Source organism: Oryctolagus cuniculus, chromosome X (assembly GCF_964237555.1).
Source record: "Oryctolagus cuniculus chromosome X, mOryCun1.1, whole genome shotgun sequence".
NCBI classification, from domain to species: Eukaryota; Metazoa; Chordata; class Mammalia; order Lagomorpha; family Leporidae; genus Oryctolagus; species Oryctolagus cuniculus.
In genome coordinates, this window is record NC_091453.1 from 7,421,786 (window position 1) to 7,440,962 (window position 19,177).

The window sequence follows — 19,177 nt, forward strand, 5'->3', positions numbered from 1 at the left end:
CCAACCTCCACATTCTTTCTTTTTTTCTTTCTTGCTTAGTCTCCTTACCCTAGAAGAACTGGTTGTTTATTATTTGTCTTGTGGAGGTATTTTAAACTTTTTGTCTCCTCATATGACAAAAGTACCTAGAGACCTTAAAAGTACATTTCTTTTTAGATAGTTTTAAAATTCTGAGAGCTGAGCAAAGATGAGATCCACGTATCTTTTTATACAGCTTTTGAGCAGTAATTTAATCAGGAGAATCATAAGAATATTAAGTTCCATTGATTGTTGGGTCTCCAGCAATATGATTGTAATATTAAATTATGACTTGGACTTTGCAAATATAATCTAAAAGTTGATTCTGAAATGCCTGGCAAGTAAGTGTAAACTTGTAAGAAACAGATGTTTTGGAGGTTAATTTGTGACTCGAAAAACAATGTTGTCTCTGTTCTCAGAAGTGAGTACAAGATTTTTTTTAAAAATGCGGATTTACCAAATTATTTCTTTGATACCATATTAGCTAAGGCCTGATTCTGATTTCATATGCATCTCTGCAGAATTTTTTTTCTGCCTTTCTGATATTCAGGTATTGCTGACTCCGACTGATTTGTAAGAATTTGAAGTCTCGAGGGAACCAAGGAAAAGCAATAATTACTGACAGCTTCCAGTTTGATTGTTAAGGGAAGAAACCCCACTTTCCTGGTAGAAATTGATTGCAGTAGAATGCTGTCATAATGAAGGAGAAATTTACTGAACAGAGAAGAATTATAAGAAATATTGGAAAATCATCTTTATTGAGGCCTTTGAGAAAGGTTTAATGATAAGCAGCATGAATTTGTATTGATTATGGTTTCTTTCATTTTTTAAAGAAATACTACTGTACTTTTTTAATAATTGATGATAACAGTATCATGTAGGAAGAGTCTAAGTCCTGCTCATTTAGGCTGCTGAATTTCTCCATGAACTTTACTTTTTGGAAATTTTCTAAATATGTCTTAAAACATGCAATTAGGGATTTACTAGAATAAATATAATTGCAGTTATTTTGGATAGCCTTTTTTTAAGGTTTTATTTATTTATTTGAAAGTCAGAGTTACAGAGAGAGGTCTTCTATCTGTTGGTTCACTCCCCAAATGTCCGCAAAGGCCATAGCTGGGCCGATCCAAAGCCAGGAGCCAGGAGCTTCTTCTGGATCTCACCTGTGAGTGTAGTGCCCCTAGGACTCAGGGCATCCTCCGCTACTTTCCCTGGCACATTAGCAGGGAGCTGGATCAGAAGTAGGACAGCTAGAACTCAAACTGGTGCCTATGTGAGTTACTGGCGGTGCAGATGGTGGCTTTACCTGCTATGCCACAGCGCCAGCCCCTTGGATGGCCTTTTTATTAAATCACAGTTTGTCTAACTGTATGCGAAATTTGCCCCTTTATGGTCTATAAATTTATGACAAATGTTTGTTGATTCTTGGGTATCATTATAAATACATTCCCTGATTGGGATTGGTGATCCCCAAAAGTACATGACTTGATATTTAGAATTATAAGCTTAATTGTGTCTATGTATGTGTATTACCAGTCTTCATTGTTCTATTTGATAGTTACATCATCACTTGTTGAAAAAAAGTCTTTTTTTACTTTGGATATAATGTTCATTGTTATTTGGGAGCTTGTTAGAAATACAAAATCTCAGGCCCTGCACCAGAACAACTGAGAAGAATCTATAATCTTGTCATATCCCAAGGTATGCTATCTGCACTTAGAATGTGAGAGTCAATGGAACACTTACATTGTTTTGAGTTATAATTATTAGTTATTTTGAATATATCTTATGAATTTTATTGAAAAAATAGGCTTTCAAAGTGTCCTATTTTCCTAGGTCAAGCAAAATTTACATCATAGGATAATAAATAGTTAGCTGTTAATCCTATACTATTACATATTGATTCTGATCCATGAAGCAAAAATAAATATAAAATTGAATATCACCATTTATATCCTTTTATTCAACCTATCAGAAATGGCTGTGGGATAATGTAGTGTTTATTCTGATAATAAATCCTTACTTGTGACAAGAAGCCACAATTCATAGTTTGATTTTAATTTTAATATTAAAACAGTGATATTTTAGTGATTAGATAGGAAATACATATTGACTAAAAATTGAGTCTAATATTTTAGAGCCTATTTTAAGAGTCATAAAATTTATAAAACACCAAAGATTGTTTTACCTGAACTTGTGAAATTATTGAATAGTTTGTAATACTGACATTCCTTGGTAGTGGGAAAATGAGTGCATATGTAACAATGAAGGAGGTCCCAGATAGTGGATTTGAAGTGATGAGTAAGATTTGTTTTGTATTAGGCAAGGATCACAGGAGATGTGTTGAGATTAGTTTTAATCGCGGATGGTGCCTTTTGTTTCTGCAGTTACTTCTATGTTAGAATATTCTTTTGTGAAAGTTATTCCAATCAGGATTAATAAGTTGCGTATGTCTGAATTGAAATGTTTGGCTGTTACTTCTAAAGGAAGTTTGTCAGTCTTATTTAACCATACTGTTTTTCTCGAATCACTATTTTAAAAGTTATTTCTACCTTTTACCACATTTTTCTGTTGATTTTGATTTGTTATTCAGGACATCATGGATACAGTTTTAAATAATGTATGGAGCAGATTGTTCTACCTGTTTTTTTTTTCTTTAACCTCCCTTAGTGAGAGGGTGAGGGGGATTATACACAGGCACTGAGGGAAAAAATGGCAAAAGAAAGGACTTGTTTGAATAGCTGTGTGCTTCAACTCACAGAGCTGGAATAGCTGACAAACTGAGGGGGCTGACCAGGAAGATTAGTTCCTGCCCAAGATGATCCTTTCTTTGACAAAAGGCAAACTAACCCACAAGTCAGTGTTATATGCATTGAAGCTATCTGAATACAACTTTTGGTCATGTGCTGACCTTCTTTCAGTGCCTCATATTCTTAATCCCATCTCCTACCCCTGGGTTTTTGTTGTTTCTGGTGTATAATGCTCTTTCCTTCCTCTTTACCTCGTTGACTCCTACTCATACCTAGACTTCAGTTCTTATCACATCTCTCCCAGAAAACCTACACTTGATCTCACTGATTTGATCAAGTCTCCCTATTATAGTCTCTTAGAACAACATGTAAGATATATTTCCTTCCCTTCAATTACTTGTCAAATTGTTTGTGTGATTCCTTAATTAATGCACTTCTATAGTAACACAATCTAGGAAGGCAGTGGACCATGTTTATTTCTGCTCATCATTTTATCCCTACTCCTTAAAAGATTGCCTGATTTGTAAATAGAAATCAGTAAATATTTTTGAAAGAATAAATTAAAATTGACATCAGGAATTAGAAAAGCTGTGAGGTGAGAATCCCAAGGACAGGAAGGGAGAGTTTCCTTAGGGAAATCATACAGAAATCTTTACTGTGGTGGACATCTAAGGAACTTATACTAAGGTTAATGACTTAGGAACTTGGGTTAAGTCTAAGAAAGCCAAGATGATTAGGGAAACCTGGTACTGAGTTAAGTCACGATAAGATGTGTCCCCAGAAATCAAGTTGGATCAGTAAGTTTTACCCTTTTCAACTACACAACACAAGGGTTGTCTCTATCACTACCTCTTCTTGTCTCCCACCTGGGAGAGACAGGTCCCTCCTACCCATGAGCATGTCCTTCCTGGAGAAGGTAATCTCTCCCAGTACCCTGAGAAGGTGGCTGATTAATGCTTTGTGACACTGTTTCAAATTTCATCTTGATGACATTTGGATGCAAAGTTCTTTTTTTCTCTTGTTATGCCTAGTATATCGTTTTTGGCATGTCTTCACACTCAATATTGTTTAGACATTAAATGAAAATTATTAAGTCCCATCAGGATTAAGGACTTTTTTTTTTCCATGATGAATTAGAATCGGATGAAATGTCATATTGAAAGTTTCTTTGTATTTAACAATAAAGAAAATTATGTTTTTATTAGAGAAACTTGATTATACTTATATGTAGTATTTGTAATTACCTATAAACTAGTAACTTACAGCTATGGCTTTTATATATACCTTTGGCACCCAAAGTGTTTAAGACTAATTAAATTTTGAATATAACAGATTTAACCTATTTGACATTAATCTCTTGGTTAATTTTAACTTTGCTCTTATGGTAAAATATATGTAACAAGCTTTTTTTTTGTTTTCTCTTGACATTTATTCTAACATTTTAATCATTGCATTTTTAAATTGTAAAATATACATACTGTCAAATGAACTGTCATAGACATTTTTAAAATATTTATTTATTTGGGAAGCAGAGAAAGAAAGAAAACAAGTACCCACCCTTTGGTTCATTCCCCAAATGCCTGTAACAGCTAAGCCTGGACCAGGCTGAAGCAGATTGGCTGGGAACTCAATCCAGTTCTAGTAAGTGGGTAGTTAGAACCCAGCTACTTAAGCCATCACCAGATGCCTGCATTGGTCTACATTAGCAGGAACCTGGTATCAGGAGCTGGAGTTGGAACTCAAACCCAGACACTCTGATATGGGACATGGATTTCTTAGCCACTTAATCATTTTTAAGTTCACAAATAAATAACATTAAGAACATTCACTTTTTTGGCTATGGTCTCTATCATCTGTTCATAGACTTCATCTTGCAAAGCTGAAACTTTGTACACATTAAGGAATAATTCCCTCAGTCCCTAAGTAACTCCCATTCTACTTTCTGTCGCTGAATTTCAGTACTCTAGAGGTCTCATACAAATGGAAACATGGTATTTGTGTTTTTGTGAATGGCTTATTTCAACAAACATAATTTTCTCAAGGTTCATCCATGTTGTAGCATATATTACCATTTCTTTTTAAGGCTACATGGAGTCTTATGTATATGTACTGTTTTGATTACCCATTCATGTATCAGTAGACACTCCAGTTGTATCTAACTTTTTGTGCATTTTCTCAATTTTTCCTTTAAAATTATTAATATAGGCCGGCATCATGGCTCACTTGGCTAATCCTCCCCTTGTGGCACCGGCACCCCGGGTTCTAATCCTGGTTGGGGTGCTGGGTACTAGTCCTGGTTGCTCTTCTTCCAGTCCAGCTCTCTGCTGTGGCCCGGGAGGGCAGCGGAGGATGGCCCGAGTGTTTGGGTCCCTGCACCCGCGTGGGAGACCAGGAGGAAGTACCCGGCTCCTGGCTTCGGATCAGTGCAGCACCGGCCATAGCTGCCATTAGGGGAGTGAACCAACGGAAGGAAGACCTTTCTTTCTGTCTCTCTCTCACTGTCTATAACTCTTTACTGTCTCTCTCTCACTGTCTAACTCTGCCTGGCAAAAAAATAAAAAAAAATTATTAATATAAAGAGAACATATTTCATGTATTTTATAGATACAATTCTAAGAATATAATTATACTTCCTTCCCATTCTCCCTTCTTCCTTCCTTCCTTTCTTTTTTCTTTTAATTTTTGCTATAACATACTTTCAGTGTACTTTATAATCTCAGGCTTAATGATCTACTAAATAAAGAGTTCAACCAATAAAAAGTAGAAAGACCACTGTTCTGCAGGAATATAAACAAAGACTATAAACAATTATCAAATCCCAAAATGTCAGTTTCACTATTTATATTGTTTTTTTATACTGTATATATTAGCTACCACAAATCAGAAAAAAATATATATATATATTTGTCTTTTGGGGTCTGGCTTATTTCTTTTTTAAAAAAGATTTTATTTATTTGAGAGTTAGAGTTACAGACAGTGAGAGGGAGAGACAGAGAGAAAGGTCTTGCATCCACTGGTTCACTCCCCAAATGGCCACAACAGCCAGAGTTTTGCCGATCTGAAGCCAGGAGCCAGGTGCTTCCTCTGGCTCTCCCATGTGGGTGCAGGGGCCCAAGAACCTGGGCCATCCTCCACTGCTTTCCCAGGCCATAGCAGAGAGCTGCATTGGAGGAGGAGCAGCCGGGGGCAGAGGATTAACAGCACTGGCCCCAAGGGTCTGGCTTATTTCACTAAAAATCATGGTCTACATTTACATCCATTTTGTTGCAAAAGACAGGATTTCATTCTTTTTTATTGCTGAGTAGTATTCCATCAAGTATATATATAATATTTTCTTTATGCAGTCATCAGTTGATGGACATCTGGGTTGATTCCATATCTTGGCTGTTGTGAATTGAGCTGCTTAAAGCATAGGGGTATAGATAACTCCTATGCTGATTTCATTTTCTTTGGTTGTATCCCTGGGAGAAGGATGGCTGAGTCATATAGTAGATCTATTTTTAGATTAACGCTGTTATAAATGTGGATGTGCAAATATCTTGTCAGGTCTCTATTTTCAGTTCTTTTGGATTAACAGCCATAAGAAGAGTACCTGAGTCCTATGGTAATTCCATCAATATTATTTTTTTAAGCACTACCAAACCATTTTCAGTTGTACCACAAGCAGCAAAGGGGCTAAATTTCTCTGCATATTCATCCACCTTGTGTGTGTGTGTTTTGATAGTAGCCATGCTTATGGGTATGTGGTAATACCTCTTTGTCATTTTGTTTTGTATTTCCCTGATGAATATTCCTTGTATATATTCCTTTGCCCCCTTTTTATTTAAGTTGTTTGTTGTTGTTATTGGGTTTTAAGAGTTCTTTATATCTTCTGGATATTAGTCCCTTATCAGCTATATGATTTACAAATATTTTCTCTCATGCTATAGATTGTCTTTTTCACTATTTATAGTGTCCTTGATGCACAAATGTTTTTGTTTTTGATTGAGCACAATTTACCTTTTTTCTTTTGTTGCCTGTGACTTTTACTTTTTTAAATAAAAATCTTTAAATATGTTTTCCAGACAAGAAGTATGACAATAAGATTGTCGCATTTGAAATTATCATTACATTAAATGAGTATATAGTACATATCCCAAAATATTTTAGGTACCTTTTGATGAACTTTCAATTTTCAAAAGATGATTCAAATAGAACTCACTTTTTCATTTGTTACTATTATATATAAACCATTGCCTTCTCTGGTGCATTAACAGGAAGCTGAATCAAAAATGGAGCAATCGGAACTTGATCTGGCACTCCTATATAGGAAGATGGTGTCTCCTGCCATGCTACAGTGCTGCCCCCCTCCCCCATACCCTCCACTCTTAATTCAGATCACGGATTTGGAGTTGGATGGACTTGGACTTAGACCTTGACTTAGCATGTATAACTGTGAGATCTTGATTGTGGTCCTTAAATTTAGTATTATCTGTAAAACCAGTATAATGATAAGGAATTCATAAGCTCGTTGTAAGTAGTAAATGAGAAAATATTTGTAAAAGGCTTATTAATAGTGCTTGGCACAGAATGAGCATAAAATATAAAGTATTACTGAAAGCATCATCTCTTCCATTTGGAAATGATAAATAGCCTGTTAAAAGCTTTGCCCTTTATAACATTAGGACAGAGTAAATGAGAACAGGCCTAGAAGAAAATTGCCTTTTCTTTTTCTGTTTTATTTGGTTTTCATGAGGATTTTTATAAAAACTATATATCCTGTTTGTTATAGAACAACTACTTTCATGTAAGAGGGTAGACATAAAGAATGGCATTGATGAACAAAGGAAGAGGAGTTAATTCTTAGATCAGCATGTATTGTGTAGGTTTCACTGGTATCTAAGAGTCACTTGCAGTATTTTCCCTTTCATTCGTTTGAATGCAACTTCACATTGAAAACCAGTTGGGTACTCTTTTTTTTTTTTTTTGACAGGCAGAGTTAGGGAGAGAGAGAGACAGACAGAGAGAAAGGTCTTCTTTCCGGTGGCTCACCCCCCAAATGGCTGCCATGGCCGGCGCGCTGCGCTGATCCGAAGGCAGGAGCCAGGTGCTTCCTCCTGGTCTCCCATGTGAGTGCAGAGCCCAAGCACTTGGACCATCCTCCACTGCACTCCCGGGCCAGCAGAGAGCTGGACTGGAAGAGGAGCAACTGGATCTTTTTAAATTTTTTTTTATATTTCATTTATGTTATGCAAGCTTCATGTGTTCCATATATACAGATATAGGAACATAGTGACACTTCCCCCCCAAACCTCCGTCTTGCCCATGCTCCAACCCTTCCTCCTTTCTTTCTCTCACATTCCCACTCTTAATTTTTACAAAGATCTATTTTCAGTTTACTTAATACTGTATTCATTTCATTGGAGTATGCTGGTGTGGAATTTAGTCGTTGGTAGTTTTAAAGAAATTTTTTTCATGTAGGTCTGGAAAAACGTGATTTTATTAGCCACTATCCTATGTGATCCTCTTTAAATTTTAATAGCTGTATTATGTTTCTATTTCATTTATTTTATTTTTGTAAGAATATAAACCCACTATGTTATTGAGTTTTTTCAGTCTTTTTTTTTTTTTAAAGATTTATTTATTTGAGAGTCAGAGTTACACAGAGAGAGAAGGAGAGGCAGAGAGAGAGAGAGAGGTTTTCCATCAGCTAGTTCACTCCCTAGATGGCCACAAAGCCAGGGGATTGTTCCAGGTCTCCAAAGTGGGTGCAAGGGCCCAAGGACTTGGGCCATCTTCTGCTTTCCCAGGCCATAGCAGAGAGCTGGATTGGAAGTGGAGCAGCCGGGACTCAAACCAGCGCCCATATGGGATATCACCACTGCAGGCAACGGCTTTACCTGCTATGCCACGGCACTGGCTTCTGTTTTTTTTTTTCAGTCTTGAGATGGTCTGATGTAGTCAACAAAGATTGCAAAGCAGTAGAAGATGGCCCAAAGCCCTTGCACCCACGTTGGAGACTCCAAATACCCTCCTGGCTCCTGTCTTCAGATCGCTGCAGCTCTGGCCATTTTGGCCAATTGGGGAGTGAACCAGCGGATGGAGGTCTCTCTGTCTCTCTCTCTCTCTGCCTCTCCTTCTCTCTTTGCCTCTCCTTCTCTCTGTGTAACTCTTTCAAGTAAATAAATAAATCTTTTTTTAAAAAAAGAATCCTCTGGGACTACTAGATATTAATCTTTGTTTTGCTAGTCAGTTATTTACTGTATATACTTAGAGAGTGAACTGATCTTACTGAGCTTTAGTTTTTTCATCTCCAAAATTAGTATAACAGTAGACCCCTTGACCCTAATTGATAACTCCCTATCTACTTCCATCCTTACCAATACCATATAATCTCCTAACAGAATCTTCTACATACAAGGCCTCTATTTTCTCATTAGTCACTCCTTAAGCCCATACTCTTATCTATCTTCTATTTCTGTTATTCTGATACTTTAGCTAAAATCACTTATAATCTCTCAATTGTCAAATCAGAATATTTTAGCCCTTGTCTTACTAGGATACTGTACTGCATTTGACACTTAATCTGTCATGTCCATCTTATTACCTTGGTCCTCTCTGACCCATTTTTGTTCTTTCCCACGTCCCCCAAGTGTTGTGGCTCACTTTACCTTTCATTCTATATATTCTCAAAAGATCTCATGGACTCATTTTTAACAATTTTTGTTAATATAAAGAGAGCAGGTTTCATGTATTTCATAAGTACAATTCTAAGAAGATAGCCATACTTCCCTCCCTCCAACTCTCCCTCCCTCAATCCCTTTCCTTACTTCCTTTCTTTTTTTGCTTTAATTTTTGCAAAAACATAATTTCAGTCCACTCTGTAATCACAGGCTTCATGTTCCACTAACCATAATAGTCAACAAGTAAAAGCAGAAAGACCATAGCTCCACAGTATTATAAACAAGGGCTAAGAACAACAATCAAATCAAAAGATGTGTGTTTCATTCCTATACATTTTTGGTATTCTATATTAACTCCCACATATCAGAGAAAGCATATGGTATTTGTCTTTTTGGGACTGGCTTATTTAAGCATAACGGTTTCCAGTTGCATCCATTTTGTTGCAAAAGATAGAATTTCATTCTTTTTTATGGCTGAATAATATTCCATAGTGTGCCTGTACCACATTTTCATGGTTCTTACTGCCATCAGTACTTCCATTAATAGATCAAATTATAATGATATTTTTGTGTGCCTTTTTCCAACTCTAAGTAATACATTCTTTGTACTACTACTCAGACTACAATTCTTCTTGGAAAAGCGCCTGATGCATACATAGTTTCATCACCTTTTCCCTTGTTTCTGACCTCAGAGTCTTTAAAAATCATCTTTGTCTCTGTAACAGTGTGATTGGTACTGAATTTATTCAGGTGTCCAAAACATATTTGTAATGGTGTTACAGCATATTTGTGTGCTATATAAATACCTCATTGAACCCCACATGGAACCATAAGGTCATCTTAAAGTCATTAAGGAGAAAGCCCTCATCTTCTTACTTGTACATTCTGTAAATCTATATGCACTCATCTCCTCCTCCCTTCATTTTTAAATGAAAATATATGGATATAACCAAAATTTAAGTCTCTTACATAATAAAAACAAACTTCCTCTCAATTCTATATTCTCCAGGTATCCTCTTATTGCATATCTTCTCTTCTACAACCTTACTGCTTTGATGACTACTCAACTCATTCAGTGATGGCTTATTACCTCACTGTGAACACAACTCTTATCAGTGCCCCTGCTGGATTTCATGTTGCTATATACACGGAGAATATTTCAGCCTTCATCAGTATATGCATACCATTGGACATTATCAGAAACCAGGCTGCTTTTAGGACTGACTTTTGTCTTTAAATAGCTACATCATATCTCCCATATTTCTATAACAAACAAAAGGGATCTTGCTTCCTTTTGCACATCTGTTCTAACCCAATATCTGTTTTCTCTACTTGCATGTAATTTCTGCTCCGCTGTAACCTCAGCTGGAATATAGCTCATTATGTCCTCTTTTCTCCCTCATTCACATAATCATGACCTTCTAGTTTCTACTAATTGCCTCATTTTTTTGGTAACCCTTATTTAATCTAAATAGTTAATCTTATTAGTCTGGTTCATCATTTGTATCATGCCATCTCATAGGTGACTGAAGCTGACTCTGTAACCTAACTGATCACTTACAAATGGCCCTGGGTAATCTTGAAAAAGATAGCTTCAAGACTATAAAATCCATTGTGAGTTTCTATTTTTGAACTTGGGTAAAATCAAAATGATAATGGATTAAGGAGGATTTTGCAGGTGAGAAAATAAAGGTAAGGGGCATGATTGTAGATAGGATGACAGACTACTGGGGAACACAGGATCAAATAAATAAAAGAAGGTTTTTGTTAAAGATGGCAGGAGTTTGAACATAACAAGTGTAAATAGAAAATGACTGAAACAAAGAGAGCGTTTAATTTTCAAATATTTGAAATAGCGTTAAGGTGGTAGAAGATGGGATTTCAGAGTATATGGAGATAGATTATCCTTGTTTAGGAAGGATACCTCTCCCTCTGAAATGGTGTTGAAGAAGAAAAGAATTGAAAGTAGGAAGATCTGCCTTTTAGCAGGATTTATGAATTACACAGCAAGGAGAACTGCTGAAAAGAGAGGTGAAGATTTAAGTGATTGCTGAGGATAATTCAATTATGAGCGTACCAACTAGGAATATGTTGAAGTATTTTTTTTTTTTTGCTGCAGCCCAATAGAAATTGAGAATAGATGAATGATGAAACTAGTCCAAAGTTAAAATACACTTAACTCATGACATGGTAGGAGTTAGTGCTTGTTTCCCCCTCCACCATTTCCTCCATTTTTTGGTTCAACAGTTTATTCATTCTGGTCTTCCATACTTTTATGTTGTAGGTCTTGATGACTGTCTGCAGCAGTACATTAAGAACTTTGAGAGGGAGAAAATCAGTGGGGACCAGCTGTTGCGCATTACACATCAAGAGCTAGAAGATCTGGGAGTCAGCCGCATTGGCCATCAGGAACTGATCTTGGAAGCAGTTGACCTTCTGTGTGCACTGGTGAGGACATGAAACCGATGGAAAGGGATACTTCTCATTTTTAATTGTATTCCTTTCCTCCTTTTCCTTCTGTTAGAAATTTAAATGCAAGTAGAAATGAAACCCCATCATGCTTAACCAGTTGAAAGTGTTATTTTCCTCCTTCCTTAACCTTGTTACATTAGTGCCAAATGACAAATTAAAGAGGCTTATAACTCACCTGGTGACTTGAAAAAAGAGCTCATAGGATGTACAGTTGTACACAATTACTTTAAAGCCCATTCCCTTCAGTAGCACATATATTAAGTAATCCTATTTTAGAAAAATCATGCTTGAAATAATCAAATTATTTGCATGTTCTTTATATATACATTAAATTAAAATTAAATGTTATACTTTATGTGATTGCTTTTTATATTAAAAAAGTTAAAACCAATGTCAAAATAATCCTTATGAAATATTTTGATACTACATTAGCTATTCTGAGAACATATTTTTTCCCATATGAGGTAAGATGACATTATGATGATAGGTCTTAAACCCTTGCAATTATTTGTGAGAGCAGCTAGAGCTATAAAGAGAAAGAATATGAACTATGTAATGTGGTAACCTAGGTTTGACTCTTTGTTCAGTCAATCACTGATGCTTGTGGGCCAATAATTTCACTACAGCCTTGGTTATTTTATTTAAAATGAAGCTAATAAAAATTATCTCGGTATTGTGAAAAGGAAATGAGATAGTGTTTGTGCCTAATTCAATGCATAACACACAATACACATTAAGTAAATGGTTGCTATTATTGGTATGATGATTAATCAAAATTGATAGATAATTAAACACAAGCCAATCCAAGAATCTGTTAATAAATTCAGCACTTTGTTGTTGAATATAAATAAAGTGTGGTTTTTCTGCCTTCTTGAAAAGCCTACTTGGGGAGAGTGATGTACAAAGAATCATAGTATTATAGTGTAATTACTAAAATAAAAGTATGAAATAAATATGGAGACACAGAAGAGAAAATAACTAGCTTTGACTAAGATAGATGAGTTTATGTTATAAAAGAAGTGATACGAAAGCAACCAAATGAAGGATGTGCATGTGTTTGGTAGGTGGGAAAAGAATAGAAGGGCACTCCAGATGGATAACAGAACACACAGGTGCACAGATTAAAGAGCATACAAAATGTGTTTTAAAAATAGTAAGCTATTTGGCATAACAAAAATTTGTGGGAAACAGTGGCAATAAATTAGACTTTAAAAGACAGAATGAGGCCAGACTATAACATGTCTTAACATCATGGTAAGATATTTTTACTTCCTAATGTAAAACTTCCTAATTAGAGAGCCAATCAAGAATGATCAAATTTTGTTTTAAAATGGTAAACTAATGGTAGTGAAAATGGTGAAATGGAGTGAGCATTAACTAAAGACCAGGGGAACAATTAGAAATATTTGAGATATTCTACATAAATAGTGCATATGGCCTGAACTAAGATTGTGCAACAAGAATTGAGAAGATCTATTGAAAATATGAGGTATAAAATAAATGAAGTTTAGAAATATTCCATCTCTTCTAGCTATAGTAATATCATAGTTGATTTTGAAACAATAATGATAGGCAGTAAGAAGAATAGTAAATTTGGGTAGGAATATAAATTAAGTTTGGGATTTGTTGAATTTGAAGTGTTATTGGGTTATCAGGAAAAAGATGCTCATTAGACAGTTGAAATATGAACTTAGTGCTGAGAAATGACAGGAGATATATATTTGGGAATCTAAGGACAAAGGGCTTAAATTGATAGAAAGGATATTACTGGAGAACAGCATATACACGTAAAATATACAAAGAATGCAGCTTTATATTTGGATTAGGAGGAAATAGGTAACTGAAGAGAGGCTTACAGATTGGTCAGAAAAGCATGAGGAAAGAGTTGTCATAAAATCAAAGGGGGAGTATTATTTTTATTAAGGAGCACAAATAATATCATCAAATCCTACTACAAGCTAATGGGATGAGCAAGGAAAAAATACCTAACTAAAAATAGTTTCTAGAAGAATGGAATAGGAAACCAGACTTGTTTAATAGCACCTCTTACTTTCAATGTCATTTACTCAAAGAGCTATTTCTTGATAAAAAATTACTTATTGGAAAGCAGAGTGACAGGGTGAGAGGAGAGAGACAGAGAAAGGGAGAGAGAGATCCATCCATCTTTCTTCCATTACTGATTCACTCCCCAAATGGGCACAGCCAGGTCAGGACCAGGCTGAAGCCAGGAGCTAGGAAATCTGTCTTGGTCTCCCACGTGGGTAGCAGGGGCCCAAATACTTGGGCCATCTTCTGTTGTTTTCCCAGTCACATTAGTTGGAATCTAGGTGGGAAACAGTATGGGATGCTGGTGTTGTAAGCAATGGCTTAACCTATTGCACCAGAGCACAAATCCCAAAGAGACATTTCTTGGTTATTCCCTCATTTTTGCATGGTCTGTAAAATTCCTGCCTCCCTCCATACACCCCAGTGCCGTTCTTTTCCTTACTGGTCATCTGATTTTGTGATTATATATTTATGTGAGTTTATCAAATTAATGTCATTGTCTTTCATTAAACTGTAAGTTATTAGGAAAAATGGCTGTTTTTATCTAACACTTGGTATGTATTACAAATGCCTTGCAATAGTGGGTACTCAGTACTTTTAAAAATGTGGTGATGAAGGAAACCTCACATTTCCCCCATGATCATTGGGAGACTTATCTTTGAGATAATTCAATTCAGGCCAGAATATGTACTTGGAATCTGAATAAGAGAGCAGAAATCATACCTATAGTAAAAGATGATACTCAATGTAAGTAAAGGCCCATAGTGTTTTTAGCATACTAATCTGCAAATTCTGGTCAGAGTAGCCTTGAAGGTGTAATAGATGTTGTCTGGAGATGACCACTTGATCTAACAGTTCCTGGTTGGCCACACCTTTTATAGCAATCATAGTTGTGTGTATCAGAGCTTGAAGTCTAGGATGTTTGTAGGGAGTTTCATAGATGAGTCACTCGTTTACTAGGCTGTCACATTGCCAGCTTGAAGAAGGAAAAAAGACTAATGATTGATGGGGTTATACATAGATAGTCTAGACCAGTAAGCTTTGAATTTTGGCCCATGAAAAAGGCTCTGCTGGCCTCAACCTATTTAAAAGCTTGGTGTCACATAGTATCTTGATCATTTCTATGTTAAAGCCATTGAACTATGGTAAATATCTTCACATGCGGAACTTTAGTTCCTATATGTTTTTGAGTTGAAGCACCATGGTATTGCAATTTGGGTCCTGAATTGTATGGTTGAGCTCTTCTGGAAGTTATACACACACCAGTAAATTCCATTTTTCTACATTTATTCAGCAGTTAATCACATTCTCTAAAATGGTCGAATATTTAGCATCCTTTTTGCCCTTTCCTAATGACCTTGTCTCAGCAAGTCAGAAGTATAAATATCTTCCAGTTTATAACTACATATTTTCTAGTGAATATAAAGTAAATTTCCAAGTAGTGAATTCTGATTTCTGCATGTTATAAAATCAAGAGGTGAGATGCCTTATAGGCAAGGTGAGTTGACTGAATCAGAAGTTGTACTCTTGGGAATGGGGAACAATGTCATCTCTCTCTAATTTCTACTGGTCTTTTTACTTTTTTTTTTAATATATACTGTATTTATTGCTTCTTTCAATTATATATTTATGTTCAGCAAACACTATCACTGTGAATATAAAGATGAAAAAGGCGTAATCTACACTCCTAAAATGTATGTAGTGCATTAAGAAAGACAGCAGTCATTAAAAGACCACATAAATTTAAAGAAAATCCAAGATAAGTACAAAAGGAAATTATGAATACTTCTGAAGGATTTGGGAAATATAGTTGAGATTTACATTAGATCTTGTAGAATGAGTGGATGTTTGTTGGATAAAACAATTGAGAAAAAGTTATCTAGGCAGAAGAAATAGCTGTATAAAGACAATTATAAAGAGTATAGAGGCCGGCGCTGCAGCTCAATAGGCTAATCCTCTGCCTTACGGCGCCAGCACACCAGGTTCTAGTCCTGGTCAGGGCGCCGGATTCTGTCCCGGTTGCTCCTCTTCCAGTCCAGCTCTCTGTTGTGGCCTGGGAGTGCAATGGAGGATGGCCCAAGTGCTTGGGCCCTGCACCCCATGGGAGACCAGGAGAAGCACCTGGCTCCTGCCTTTGGATCAGCACAGTGCGCTGGCCACAGCGGGCCGGCCACGGCAGCCATTGGAGGGTGAAACAACGGCAAAAGGAAGACCTTTCTCTCTGTCTTTCTCTCTCACTGTCCACTCTGCCTGTCAAAAAAAAAAAATGTATAGAGTGCTTAGAAAAAAAGAGTTGTAATTTGGCTGGTGCAGTGTGGGAAATGATAAGAAAGGCAATCCTCATCTTGTATCACATTATGGTTCTTTGGTCTTTCAATTCATGGTGGGCTCCTCAAAGGAAGACAGCTTTGTTAGATTCATAATGTTTTTTCTTCAACTTTATACCCAGTGCTTATAGCACGTGGAAGATGTTAAATTATTGTTATCTTCCTGAATGATACATTCTGCCTTTCTGTAGAGATCTGTATATTTTGTCTCTTGAGTACATAGCCTGTGACTCTGAAGCTTCTGTTCCCAGTGTAGAGGAGACAGAAGAATTACCAAATTGATTTGGTTTGTTTGAAGCTATGTTGTATTCTCATCTGCTGTGTCTTGAAGTTAGTCCTAATGAGGAATAAATTTTTTGATAACTGATGAAAATCAAAGGTTTGTTTGGTCACTTGTTCATTATTCATGTGACATGTATTTACTATGGATTAACTATTTGCTTGTACCATATTATTCTTAAAAGAAGTGATCTGTTTATGATTTTGAAGTTTATTAACTCCTTTATGCTATTATGCTGTTCTTTAGTATGCTTAAATAAGAGCAGAGAATATCAACTGAAATAGTAAAAGCATAAATTAAATGCATGTAGTTTAATGTATAGTTCTCAATTTGTGTTCTAACAAAACACCTTTTCTTTAGAACTATGAGTCATTTATTGCAGTATAAGAATAGTTTTAATTTCATTCTTCATTTTTTTCATATTATAGCCATTTTGCATGAAAACATTGACATTTACAATGGCTAAGATTTGTTTTTTGCAGCATAATCGCTTAGTTTGTTCATCTCAAAATAATTTATTTTCCAAAAATATATTAAAGAAAGCCTTTTAGGACTCACTCAGATTTATGAAGCAAAGTATTATAACCTAAATGCCTGCTACATGATGCATTTAAATTAAGAACTCCAAAATGGCATTGACATTGCAAAGTAAGGTCCTGATTTTTAATACTTCAGTTAATTGCTTAATAAGAATTTCCCAGTAGTAATGAGGTTACAGACAACTTGATTTTATAAAATGTTCAATATGCTCCTTCTTTTCATATATATGCTTTCACATGCACATAATTGGAAAAGATCAGTATGAACTTAGCATCAATTCATTAAGCCTAAACCAGGTATGTTCAATCAGTTCTGAGTCATGTCTCATTCCTAGCACAGATGTTAATGGCCAAGAAGATGCATAAACAGGTATCATATAGGACAAAGAAAGAAACTTAAGTATATTTTATGATTGAAGATTTGTTTTCTTGAGCTAGTTCTTTCTATACCAATAGTAATACCTAGTTATCACGTGAATATCCAGTAAAAAGCAAATCTATAATGAGAAGACTTGCATTCTTTAAAAGTTGAGGCAGTATTTCTCATCTCTTAACCCATACTCCAGAGCAAAATAGTGCTTCATTTACTTGATTCTTTAAATGTCAGGCAAGAAACTATGATTTACTGGTAACTTAGCAAGTCACACAGAAAAATCCACTTTTCATGAAAGAAATAGCAAGAGAGTATCTAGGTTGGCAGTAATTGTTTTTGAGCTACTTAGAATTTTATAAAAATTAGCTTGAGGTGGGCATTGTACTGCACTAGTCTTGAGCTGCCATTTGAGATGTCTGCAGCCTAAATCAGAGTGCCTGAGATCCGATGTCACTTCCACTTCTTAGCTAACTTCCTGCTGATTTGCACCCTGGGAGGCAGACGGTGATAGCCCAAGTACTTGAGTCCCTGCCTCCGACATGGGAGATCCAGATGGGATCCCTGGTTCCTGGTTTCTGTCCGGCTCAGCCCCGAGCGTAGGCCATTATGAGCATTAGGGGAGTGAACCCACCGATCAAAGATGTCTCTCTTCTCTCTCTCTGCCTTCCAAATACATAAACCTTTTCAAAATTATCTTGAGAGGTTGCCTTGTTAAAATAGTAGCATATAATTGCTGTTATATACAGATGAGTTTCTAACCTGTTTTTATATTCATGTAGATATTTTTAAAGTGCTTTTTTATTATCAGTGCAACTAGTTCTGTTTGTTAGCTAGGACAGATTTTAGGAATTTCATTGTCCATTCTCTGTTATGTGTCTTTTCTCCTTGTCACTGCATTCCTCTCTCTTCCCCGCTTTTTGCCTCTGTTCACGTAGGATAATTTTTAGGAGATTTCCAAATCTGTTTAGGATACTTTCTCTGGATATCTTTCCTGGTTTTGTCTAGAAGACTAATTTCTATTTCCTAATTTTTCAGTTGCACTAAAAATAATATTTTAACTTCTTAACTTTTCAAGGCTTTCAAGTACTTTTACTTTGCCTTCAGATTTTTATTTATAAGATTAATATTAGTTTAATATTACTTTTGCATTTTCTAATTATTTAAAATGTTAATATTATATAGAGATAAATAATTTAGACTATTTTTTTTAAACTTTTATTTAATGCATATAATTTTCCAAAGTACGACTTATGGATTACAATGGCTTCCCCCCCATACCGTCCCTCCCACCCACAACCCTCCCCTTTCCCACTCCCTCTCCCCTTCCATTCACATCAAGATTCATTCTCGATTATCTTAATATACAGAAGATCAGCTTAGTATACATTAAGTATGGATTTCAACAGTTTGCTCCCACACATAAACATAAAGTGAAAAATAATAGATGATTTTTTTTAAATGATGATGAAATCAGATCAGACCTATTGTCATGTTTAATCCCAGTGAGAGTCAAGTTGGGAATTGATAATTTTTTTTTTTTTTTTTTTACAGAGGATCAGTTTAGTATGCATTAAGTAAGGATTTCAACAGTTTGCACCCCCATAGAAACACAAAGTGAAATATATTGTTTGAGTACTCGTTATAGCATTAAATCTCGATGTACAGCACATTAAGGATAGAGATCCTACATGAGGAGTAAGTGCACAGTGA

General features: G+C 35.8%; 1 protein-coding gene across 7 annotated transcripts in view; it reads left to right on the plus strand.

The window, feature by feature from the left end:
* CNKSR2 (connector enhancer of kinase suppressor of Ras 2) overlaps nt 1-19,177 on the plus strand; it is a 315,289-nt gene that overhangs the window by 37,571 nt on the left and 258,541 nt on the right. For all 7 annotated transcript variants that reach the window (XM_002719953.5, XM_002719954.5, XM_070067189.1 and 4 more), the window contains exon 2: nt 11,715-11,878. In XM_002719953.5, the coding sequence (XP_002719999.1) occupies nt 11,715-11,878 (164 nt within the window). The remainder of the gene's footprint in view (nt 1-11,714; nt 11,879-19,177) is intronic.